We start from the raw sequence: 12,349 nt of genomic DNA, 5'->3' as shown, positions 1-12,349 counted from the left end.
GACAGATTATCAAGCACTGATGAGTATTTTTAAGTAGAATATTATTTTTAGAAAGATGTGAGCAGGTGAACTTGTATTTTCAAGGGTCCAAGAGTGGGCATTGTGATCAGTGACCCAAATTTCAGCAGGAGGCAAGTCACTAGTGCTGTAGTCCAGGGGTCTGTGCTGGGTCCAGCAGTGTTCAGCTTTGTTCATGGGTGGATGAGAGAACAGAGCACCCCCCAGCAAGTTCACAGGTGACAGGATGGGCAAGAGTGGCTGATACACCAGAGGGCTGTGCCACCATTCAGAAAGATCCTGCTATGATGAGAAATGGGCAAAAAGGAATCCCATGAATTTAGACAAGTGCCAAGGGGAGGGCTGCACCTGGGGAGGAATAATGTAGGCACCAGCACCTGCTGGAGGTTCACTGTCCTGAAAGCAGTTTTCTGAAGCTTTGCAGAAAAGGACTTTGGGGTTCTGGTGAACAACAAGCTCACCAGGTACCAGTAATGTGCCCTTGGGCCAATGGCATCTTGGACTGCATTAGGAAAGAGCATTTCTAGGAGTTCAAGGGAGGGGATTATTCCTGTCTGCTCAGCACCGCTGAGGCCACAGCTGCCTGTGCCCAGAGCTAGACTTCCTAGTGTACACAGAGCTACTAAAGTGAGTCCATCACAGAAACACTGAGATGATGAAGGGACTGAGGCATCTTTTACATGAAGTGAGGCTATGAGTTAGGGCTGTTCAACCTGGAGAGCAGAAGGCTTAGGGGGATCTCATCAATGTGTAAAAAATATCTGAATGGAGGGAATGAAGAAGATGGAGCCAAACCCTACTCAGTAATGCTCACTGGAAGCACAAAAGGAAACAGCTGTAAAATGAAACATATGAAATACAATCTGATCATGGCAAACTTTTTTTTTTCTTTTTTTTTTTTTTTTCCTTCTCTGAGGATTCTGAACAGGGGCACAGGTTGCCCAGAGATATTGTGGAGGTATTCAATCATTGGAGGTAGTCAAGAGCTGTCTGGACATAGTCTTGGGTACCTGGAGGGGTTGAACCAAATGACCTCTGGAGATCCCTTCCAGCTTCCACTGCATTCTTATTCTGTCAAAGGAAGTCATATGTTATAAATTATTTGATGGCCTAAAAGCAAGTGTCAGGTTCATACTAGGAATCCACACAAAATTCTACTGCTGAATGACTAATTTCTTATGCTGAATTACACACTCCGAAAGTGTGGGCTGAAATAATTTTGAAAAAGAGTCTGTTCAGCTGCCATCACACTCTCCAACAAATGTAAATTAATTCACATTCACAGAATCACACCTCCTTTAAGATGCAATTTAATCTTCATAGTAGTTCTTCTTTTAGGTCTGAGATTTTCTTGCCATGGAAGTTTCAGATCATCACATTACAAAATGTCTAGTTAAGACTTGCTAAGGCTTTATTGCCAGGTTGTATTTTGTTAAGGCAGCCTGCCTTTACGGTCACATGGTCATGCAGCCACAAAAGACTGGAAATGCAAAAGAGTATTTGCAGAGAGTTGTAAATCTGCTTGTTCCACATGCAGTTGTGCACCTGTCCTTGCACACACCTTGTATTCACACAGATATTGCAAGGAGCTAGAGCTCATTGTTGTGAAAATGCATTTGGATTTTTCAACATGGTGTATGCTTCCTTTCCCTGTTTCTAAACACAGTCATAACTCAAAGTATCAAACATTTTGATTCAGCACAGAATGTGTTTCTAAACTACACCAATGAAAGGAAAACTTTTTTTTATATTCAGTTCAAATGGCCATACTAAATGCAGAAATGTTGATGAGTCAAGTTAGGAGCATACAAATTTTTTGAAAGTGGTATTTGGCATACACCACAGGCAGCCAAAGAAACATTTTCAAAGACAAGAGGTCTGTCTGCAGTTAAAGGTAAGATTTTAAATGGGAACTTATTTTTATGTTTTCCTTTTTACATCTTTGAATGACATGAAGCAGCTTCATGAACAATTTAGTTCCATGGCATACAAAATCTAAGAAAGCCTAAGTGAATTAATACACTTAATGAATGCATTTAAATTTAAAAACAAAAATAAAAAAAAATCAACACTGGATTATGCAATGTTTTTCCTGGGGAAAAAAAATCTTTGGATTTTGTTTTATCATTCTCTACATTAAATGTATTCTAACTGTAAATATTTCTACTATGTGAGTTGATACATAAATATATAAATATGTCTATTGATCCTCTGTACTGCCGAATAATTTGTGGTTTTATTAATGCAAAATAGAGTTGTTTTATAGAAACTAAGAGCTAAAATTGTGCTTTACTGGAAAACGTCAGGGTTTAAAAAGAAAAGAAGTATGTGCAATGTCTTCTGTATAAAGTTCAACAAATAGCTTTTATCTTAGCATAATGCAAATGATCTGAGCCTACAGGCTACTATAACTAGGACAGGAGGAGTACTAGAACATGATTTTCACACTAACCTACGAGAAAGATTAGATTCTTTTTTTGTCTACTAATGACAATGGTTTTGTTTCTCATTGTGGAAATCTGATACAACAGCCTAATTATCTACAAAACCAGTATCTTTGGAGTTCATAATTTTTGGTTATTTTGCTCTGTGAATTGAATTGTTTGCTATTCAGCCCTGAGTGGTGATGAGGAAAATACAATATTTGTTCTAGTGAAAACTATGGAATCTAGTTGTCACCAGTGATATTATAAGCTGCCATCTAAAGCAGATGTTGGATAATGAATTTCCTGCATTAAGTCAGCAGAATACTGCAACACTTAAAATTAATACAACAGATGTATAAGTTATGGAAAAATTCTCATCCATTAAAGACACTGATTTGATTAAATAGAATAAATCATCTAACATTATCAGTACTTCTCATTTTAACACAGGTATCAAATCTGACACAAAATTACAGTTTATATCTTTCACATTCATCTGACACAGACCAAGAAGGTGAAGTAACAAACCAGTTCACCAGTTCCAAATTTGAAAGTAATTACAGGGTTGAGTACTAGCACAGTCCAGCTTCACAGAAATGTCTAATGAAGTTTTCATGACATCACACATTTTTTTCCCAGGTATGGTCTTTCATTCTATACACAGTATACAGCGGTATTGAGAATTTATCAAGGTTAAAGGGTGAAAGGAAAATGGATATCAAACACACTGCCTTTCAAAATGAAAATTTCATTGCAATGGCTTCCATCTCGATCACATACACTGATTTTTCTATCTCTCATCATCCCACTAAAAAGAGGGGTTTTTAGTTTTGTGAATCATCCTGCTTGTTGTTTTTTTTTTTTTTTTCATTTTCTGGAATAAAAGACTAAATTCTATATGATGGATAATATGGTAATTATTTTAGAACATATCAAATTTAATAATATGCATTTCTTATCAGACAAATTCAGCTTTTTCGGTGTCATTCAAGCCTGAATATAACATTATAATGATGTTTTGTGCTATTACCCTGCATCACTTAATGTCCACTTAAGCTTTTGGATTATATAATGCATAAGAAAGAGATTTTCCTTCACTGTTTTAGCATTTTCTGCCTATGATTTAAGTACACATGATTACACTGTTGCACTGATTGATGCCAATTCAGCATGAGGACATTTGGTAGCAATTATGTTTGGGTAAAGTATTCAATATCACATCATTCCTCTAGGCTGAGAACGCAGTGCTATTTAAAAGCTCAAAAACATCAAACAATAAAAACATATTTTATTGCATATATGATTGGGCATATATAGAGAAAAATACCCATATACAAAAAGAGTTCCAGATGATTTATGTGTTATTATAGGTATACACTCTTCTAGAGAATTTCTCTTGTCTGCATAATACAAATACAAAAATAAAAAAATATGAATCAATTTCCTATTATCTGTTTTTAAGAGAGAATTCTAATGACTTAGTGATAAGCTTCTTTTTTAAAAGCCACACCAAATATTATTGTTTAGCTCTCTGTGGATAAGATTATACTTTAGTAACTTAAATGAGTTTGTGGAGTCATAGTTCCCATATTGAGACATTAGTTATTTGAAGAACAGCATTAAAAGATCACTGTTCTGTATTACAGTTACTGTATCAAAATTGCCATAATAGAGGAGGAACCTGAAAATAATGAATTTTTATGATATCACTGTAACTAAAAGTTATTTTGATCATCTGTTGTGCACTTACACATAATGCTCACATTCTCTGTGAGTTTTATTTTAGTCTTTATTTTCTCAATTAGATTTTTTTGAGCATTTCTAGCCACACTAACTGGCACTGCTCTGCCCTGCAAGAAGTGAATGGCTCCTTGCATATTCTTATTTGTACTATGTAAAGTTGGTGCTACAGTTGGAGTTTATTTGCACTTATGCAAATCAAAACTGAAAAAGAAACACAGCTAGGACTTGTTGACTGATCCTTTTAAAAGTTTATTTTTAAAATTGCTTCCAGTTTTGCAGATATTTAAAATATAACTAAGCATGTAAAAAAAGTAAACATTTAACTGTGTAAATGTGCACATGTGGATGTGCAATGTCTGTCTCTGCCTGAAAGCATAAATTCTACTTGTCTTCAGAATAAAATATGCCTAAAATATTAGAATATGGGAACGGTTTTGAAATATATCCTTTGGTAGCAATAGTTACCTAAATGTGCAGGAATTTTCTCTAAGAAAGACAAGTAATAGTATTTACAATAGTAAATAGAACAAAGCTTTTTAGAGACCATCTAATGCAGTATTTAACTAAACTGGACAAGAGAGTCATGAGTAAATTTGAAACCTCAGGGCAGAAAATGTCCTTATAAAAGGACAGATATGTAGTATCTGATCTATCAACTAATTTTTTTTTGTTTTGCTTCTGGTTTTGATGTTTGCCTGTTTTTTTTTTCCAGTTTGATAGGCTTATTCAAAATAGATCAATTTGCCTTATATTTAGCGGTACATGTCTGTGGTGTGTTTGGTGTTGTGGGTTTTTTTGGTTTTTGTTGGGTTTTTTTTCATTCCTTTAGTATAGGAAAAATTGGTGGTTTATTCAGTAACTGTATAGGAAAAGTGTCAGCTATACAGCACACCAGCTGTCTAACACAACAAGATTGCTCATTCGTCCAGATCTCTTAAATCTATTAGCCTGACAGGAAAGGTATGTGAAAGCTTTCAAAGGCCAAATTACAAAAATTCAAACACAGTACAAACTACTTAACACTTCCATGTGATGTCTGTCGGGCACTGGCCATGAAGAGACCTTGGTAGAACTACTTACACTAATGTTTTACATGCATGAGCTAACCTGGAGCAAATAAAAAGGCATTTATCACATCAGAGTGTGCATAAGTAATCCTTCTCGTTCCTGGATTTTTACTTCCACTCAGCAAAGTTCAGAAAGTTATCAGCAAGGTTTAATAATTCCAGTTTCTGTTACTCAAACAGAACAGGTTTGTTATAATTAAATAAAATCCTATGTTTTATTTAATTCATGGAAATGAATCAGCTGACAAAATACGTTTGCTATAATGGTTTCATAATTGTTTTAGGAAGACTACCACAATATGTGATATACTACAGAACAAGAATAGGTATTAATATGATGGAGATGCAGCCCATTTATGTTCTGCCGTATTGCAATGCTCTTCCTTTGCTTACTTAAACACATGAACAAGCATACACACGTTTATAGACAGCTAAAACACAGGTTTCTTGATTTTTACTCCGAGGCTGATGGAATATTCATCATTCTACTAAACATAGCAGTAGAAGTAGCTGCTTCTTAGATATTCTATAGGAATTTGCACCATGTGCAAATATTTGTCAGGAAATTTCTCTTCAGTGATAAAGGAAAGGCTGAAGATTGGTTTTCATTACAAATTAAATTTATTTTTCTACCTAACAGAAAAATCTGAGGAAAGTAAACCAGGGAAAGCAACATCTGACTTCAGTGAATTCTCCTAACAAAAATTAATCTGAATGCCATTAACACAAGTTTGAATAATAGCATACCAGAAGTTATTAAACATTCTAGTACACACATGAGGTTGTGCCAGTTCCAGTAATCACTGTTCGGCACATCAAAGAAATCCTGGACTCATAACTTCTTACTAGAAAAGGAAATGTAACATTTTTAGTCTTTCCCCTGGAAAGTCAGAGCTCATAGTGCAATCTGATTGCTGCAAAGACATGTCAATGAAGAAGGGTGTGCTGTCTGAGAATTTCCTTCCCATCACCATCAAAACACTTGTGAGAAATCCAGTTAAGAAAATCCAGAGGAAAAAAGCATTATGTCTTCCTTTAACTCAGTCATGTTCTGTTCTGTTTGTGGCAAACCCTGAAACCACTACTTCTCTAAGTGTCGAATTTCTTCCCACTTCTGTGTCTTGGACAGAAAAAAACCTGTTCACCGTACTTAGGCCAGGAAAAATTTGCACTTATATTAACAGAGAAAAGGAATTTAACTTGGAGCTACTGGAGATTATTCAATGGGGAAAGGAAAGACAAAAAATATGGTGGGGATTATCTGGAGGGATAGAGAAGACTTATCAAAATCAGAAAGAGAGGATTCCAGTGTAATCTGCTCCTTGCATTAACAACATGTGCAACCACTTGTACTGGCAGCTTGCTCTGATTTTTCACATTATCCAGGGGCTATGTGTGTGAAGCTGTGAGTATGCATTTACAATGGTTAGTGAATAACCTTGCAATATCTCTGGTGACACTATCCTCCAATCTCTGCTTCCCATTTATTATGTTGTAGATGTCTGTGACAACTAGCACAAAGCCTGTGGAAGCAGTGTATGTGCTAAGGGCTGCTCCTCCTACGTGAATGGAGTATTAGAGGATACGTGCTGTAGTTTCCAACCTTCACAAAGGACTTCAGCATTTCTAAATACAAACTGTAGTTTACCATATACACATACAAGCAAAAATACCCTGAAATAAAACATTAAATGAAATCAAGCAAAGTTTTGTTCCTTTTGGTTTAAAATGCTTTTGCTAGTTAATTAACTTGACCCATGGAAATATTAAGTAACAATATTCTCTAATGAGTTTCTTCATTAATTGTGTGCAATAAATTCCTGCTTGTATATTTAATATCTGTTTACTTGAATTACTCTATTTAATACATGTTTATGTGAGAGATTTTAAAATAAAATTGCTGATAAGTTTAATATACTGAAAAAAGACTTTTGGTTAGACATGTCACTGTTTGGAAAAGCATTATGAACATTAGAAAGAATCACTGTGCTCATCAGATGAGGAACAATATTAATAATAATAGCAATAGTAATAATAATAATAATAATAATAATAATAATAATAATAATGTCAGTAAACCTAAAGGCTGTCAATTATAACTGCTATCATCTAGCTCTCACTTCTTATTTACATTAGAAAAAGAGAAAAGAGACAAAAGCACTGATGCTGGGGTGCTGCAGCTCCTGTGGTTAATGAGAAAGCACCACTGGCCTCCAAGAGGCACAGGTTCCCAAATACTGGTTCACTTCCCAGGACTTCTCAAATGCTTCCCTCACCCACTTCCATGACAAAACAAGGTAAACTACAAGTTTCTCTTCTATTGAAAAAATGTGTTACTATGGCTGCTGTTTTCTGACATGCAGGAATTTTTTCTGCTTCCCCACATGCCTACTGATGCTGCTGTCCTTCAGCATTTCTGACATCTTAAGAAAAACAGCCTATTCTTTAAACCCTCATCTCAGCACAAATTTGTGGAGACTTGCTGTTCTTTCCCTGTTCTGTAGAGCACATCAGTTCTCACAACGACAGGAGCTGGCATGACCCAGGCACGGAGCAACAAAGAAATAACTTGCTGATGTTGCTTGTGAAGTTGTGCGAGTCCTGATCCTTCAACTATTTAGAGGACACAAATGCAGCCTCCTGTTCATTTCCTAAAAGCTGCAAGAAAATGAGGCCAGTGATATCTTGCAGTTCCCAATCAGAAAACCACCACCTAACACATTAAAGGGACTGGTATTGAAAATGAGTATGCAACTGCACCAGGAAATTGAGACAGGATGGTCCTAGAATCCAGACTACAAGAATGGAAGAAGATTGGGACGGCAGACAAAATATTGGAGCTTCTGTCCATAATTCTGAGCCATCATATGGCAGAATTAAAGCCAAAAGCAAGCATGAATTGTCAAACAAAAAAGCTCTGTAGCAAAATGGAGGAGGTAGCTGCCATCCAGTTCTGACAGCTTGCCTCCTGCAGCCCCTGCAATCACCCTGACATGGTGGTGGTGTCTGTGGCCATGGCCAGCCCTGGGGCTGAGAGCCCTATGCAGCATAAAAGAGACACAGGGCTCTTCCTGAACTGCCATGCATCTGTCTGTCCCATGCCCAGATGGAAAGTGTGCAAAGCCTGTAGCTTGGTGAAATTATCTTGCTATTTATAGCAGCATATAGTGTAATTGCATGACACCCAATGGAATTATTTAGGCCCTACAATAAGGGTAAACAAGACTAAAATCTGGCTATTTGTCTGAAGGTCAAAGAAAGGGTAAGCACGTAAACTCTATGCTAATCAAACCCTCAAACTATTTAAAAAACTAGATGAAAAACATACACATGTTTACATTCAACATGACTTACGATGTTAAAAACAGAATAGAAAGCAGAGAAGGAAGAAACAGATGGTGTACCAAACATCACAAGCAAGTAAACAAGGAGACATAAGAAACAAAGTCACCACAAAATCAAGACCTGTCAGACAAGTACTGACCTTAGCAAAGGCACACTCGGGCAGACACAGGCTCCACAGGCACCTCAGTGCCACTGGGCACATTACTGAGACGAAGGCATTGTCAGGTTGTCACTGTGTCACAGTGACTCGAGGAGCACCTGTTCCACTGTCTGTGTCCTCCCCAGCAGCTGCTCTCTGCCACTGCCATTGCCTCACCTGCCAGGCTGCAACAAGTCTTGCGAGGCCATAGTCGTGTGGGAATAATTTCCCCTTCTTTTTCCAGGCACCTGCTCACCCTGTGGTCATTCCTTTCTCAATCTCATCTTTTTCATCTGGTCTATTTATATCTTCTGGTAATTTTAAATATCATTCAGCTATCACAGTTTGCTAAATCTTTTCTACCTCACAGCATCTATACTGTACATGGAAGAGCACCACTACCTGAGATCAGTGAAGTCCCACATACACCACTATATTGGGTTTGGCATGGCCAAGCTTTGGTACTGGGGGACTACAGGGGTGGCTTCTGTGAGTGGCTTCACATTCAAGAAGTTCATGGAGACTGTCTCCTGTGGGAAGGCCTCACAGTGGAGCAGAGGAAGGACTCCTCTCCCTGATGATCATCAGAAACAACCTTTGATGAACTGGCCATAACCCCCATTCCCAGTCTCCCTGCACTGCTAGGGAGAAGTAGAGCTGGGGTGGGAGGAAGTTTTTAAGGGGTGGGAGGTTTTTAAGGCCTTAGTTTGTTTCTCAGTATCGTGCTCTGATTTTGTCATTAATAAATTCAGTTGATAGCTCTAATTCTAGTCTCTTTTGCCTGTGCTAGGGTTTGGTGAGCGATCTCTCCCTATCCTTACTTCAACACATGAACCCTCTGTTGTATTTTCTCTCCTCTGTGGAAGGGAGTGATAGAGAGGCTTTGGTGGGTGCCTGGCATCCAGCCAGGGTCAACCAACTACAACCACTTACAGTGGAGGATGGTGCCAATCCACCACAGGACATGGAGCTAGAAACATGGCACCCAGCTATTTCAGCATGGATTAATCATCATTCTTACAGGAAAGGACAAGTAAAAGGGCATGTAAAAGAATAATGGTTCCCAAGGATAGTTTAATATTAACAATCTTTCTAAAGACTCCTATTCCTGAAGCATGCTTTATCTTCTATAAAGATTCATCCACTTTTGTCTCCTGGGAAAAGAGTGGACAACATAGGGATAGTATGTTGCTTTTGCCCAGTATATCCTTTTCATCTTTACTGAAGAGTAGCTTTTTTCCTCAAGATGATGGATAAATGACCTGCCAATATTCAACTTGTTGCTAGGCCTATACCCTTGCCCTACAAGCATTTCAATATGTCTATTATTTTCAGCATTGTCATCTGTCTGGTTTTTTTCTTTTTTCCCTGCCTAAGTAGGTCACTTGTATCATCATCATCATCATTACCATCATCATCATCATCATCTGCTGTGCCTGTTTGATCTCGTTTGTCCATGGACATGGTTTCTTACAAAAGAATCTTTGCTCTATTTCAGCAACAGGAGGTTATGATAATCTACCTATCTTTACACTTACTGCAGCATATTAATGAATGAGGCAATGTTGCAAGAGGCACTGTTTATTTTAGCATCACACACAATATACTATAGTCAATAGTAGTCCTTGTCCTCCTTGAAAACGGTCAGTCTAAAACTGACAACAGAATTTTAAGTCATTACAAAGAAAGGAATTAAGCATAATGTTTCCTGCTCTTTCCTCTTTTCATGAAACTTTCTGAGTTGTTACCACAGATCCTTTTCTCAGAATTTGAGATGGCTGTGAAGTAGATATATAAAGCCCCATTATATCAGAAAAATCATTAGTTAACACAGATCTTTCTCATACATTTATTAGTTGAAGCTTTTTCATTATCAGTTGAGGTCAACAGAGTGAACAAGTGGGTCACATTACCCACTCAAAAAGCTTTTTATATTTCAAGCTCTCGTACCTAATTTATCCTCAAACTCCCTATGAAATAGGCAAAGTAATTAAGCATGATTATGCTACTTTTCCTAATTAGGTAGCAAGTGGCATCAGTGTTAAGTATATTCCATAAGTTTATACAGTGAATTAAAAGCAGAAATTCCGACCTGATCGCAGTGTTTGACTACAAGTTCCTGGGTGTCTGGGAAGCTACCTAAAAGTTCATGAGGAGCAGATTTGGCTTTTATTTATGAAAAAGTTGTATGGACTTCAGGACTAAGAGAGGTAAACCAGCATCACCATTAACAGCCCCTTAATGCACCAAAATTTGCCAGTCAAGTGATACACAACCTCTATGGGACCTTCTTACTCGTTTACACATCCAAACCATCCATCCAATCCATTCCAAATGCACTAAAAAGTTTACTCCTGCATAAACAAAATGCAAAAGATGGAAAAGTTTAAACATATGTATCGTAAGTACAAATGCAAAATGCACTCTTTTATTCCTACTAATTATTACAGCAGCATTTTTCCCCCTTCTTTTTAAGCATACTCATAGAAGTAAATACTAAGAGGCTTGAAACAGAAAGAGGAATCCACTTGCAGAAGCACAGCTTAAGCATCACTTTTTGCATTGAACACTGAGTCAAAGGTATCATTAGCATAATTGCAGAACAGCCAGTGAAGCTTTCAAAGATCTGAGTAACAGCATAAAGGCCAGGTACATTATTTATAAATTAATTTCTCCTGGCCCTGAAGAGAATAATCATAAAGGGCTAATTTTTCTCTTTATTCAATCTTATCAGTTAAAATATCAGTTTACAATGCACATAAAGTTTCAGCTGGATCCAATAGAAATAGCAATCATTTCTTGCTGTCTTGAACTTTTACTCCCTGGTTTCTATTATCCCATTACTAGGTGTTAAAGCCAACCAGTGTTTCCAGACTTGAGGGAAGCTCTTCCAGATTTCACATTGCTGAATTCTGGGAAGTTGTTGTCTGATTCACACATCAGTCACACGTATCACAAAGATGAACAGAAAACTTCTTTCTTCAGAGTAGGAAGAAGAGTGTATCTAACATCTCATTTAAGTGCAGAAATGAAAAAAAAAACATTTTTAACAGAAGAAATGGCCATCCTATTTTTTACATTTCTATGTTTTCTTTTTAAACTAAATTATGAGTTAGACATTTGTTTAAAAAATGAACAATCAGGAAAAAGGTTTTGGGACATTTGGATCCAAAATTGTTATATCAGGTATTTCAAATGTTTCAAGAGATGAGTGACCAAATTACAAGGTTAAAAGACGAATTTAAAGTGGGGTTCTTATTTTTTAACAGCATATCCTAGACAAATTATTGCAGTTATGTTACTGTATGATATAATAAAATATGAAAAGAAAAATCAATTTTGACAGCATTACTAGTTGCACTTCTAGAAAAACATGAACTTCCTCTATCAAGCCACAACATTTAGAGGCCAAAGAAGCTGAGGATACATGTTATTAAACACCAAAACAGAAGCTAAGCATCTTCAAACTCAGTTCCTGAAAATCTTCCTTCCTTGTGTGGTCCGTCTAGTGATGAGAGATTTAAATTGCACATTTACATAACACAAACAGATCTGATGTCTTTGGGGGTAGTGAAAGAGGAGAAGGAGGACGAGGAGGGGAAGAAGGGTTG

At 37.1% G+C, this 12,349-nt stretch overlaps 1 protein-coding gene across 1 annotated transcript in view; it reads right to left on the bottom strand.

Moving 5' to 3' along the window:
* Positions 1-10,202, bottom strand: part of KHDRBS2 (KH RNA binding domain containing, signal transduction associated 2) — a 124,080-nt gene extending 113,878 nt beyond the window's left edge. The window contains exon 1 of the mRNA XM_033512931.1: positions 10,124-10,202. Coding sequence (XP_033368822.1) covers positions 10,124-10,202 — 79 coding nt within the window. The remainder of the gene's footprint in view (positions 1-10,123) is intronic.
* Positions 10,203-12,349: the final 2,147 nt, after the last annotated feature.

The sequence above is a fragment of the Parus major genome, chromosome 3, assembly GCF_001522545.3.
Source record: "Parus major isolate Abel chromosome 3, Parus_major1.1, whole genome shotgun sequence".
Taxonomy (NCBI): Eukaryota; Metazoa; Chordata; class Aves; order Passeriformes; family Paridae; genus Parus; species Parus major.
This window is presented reverse-complemented; position numbering and strand designations above follow the sequence as displayed.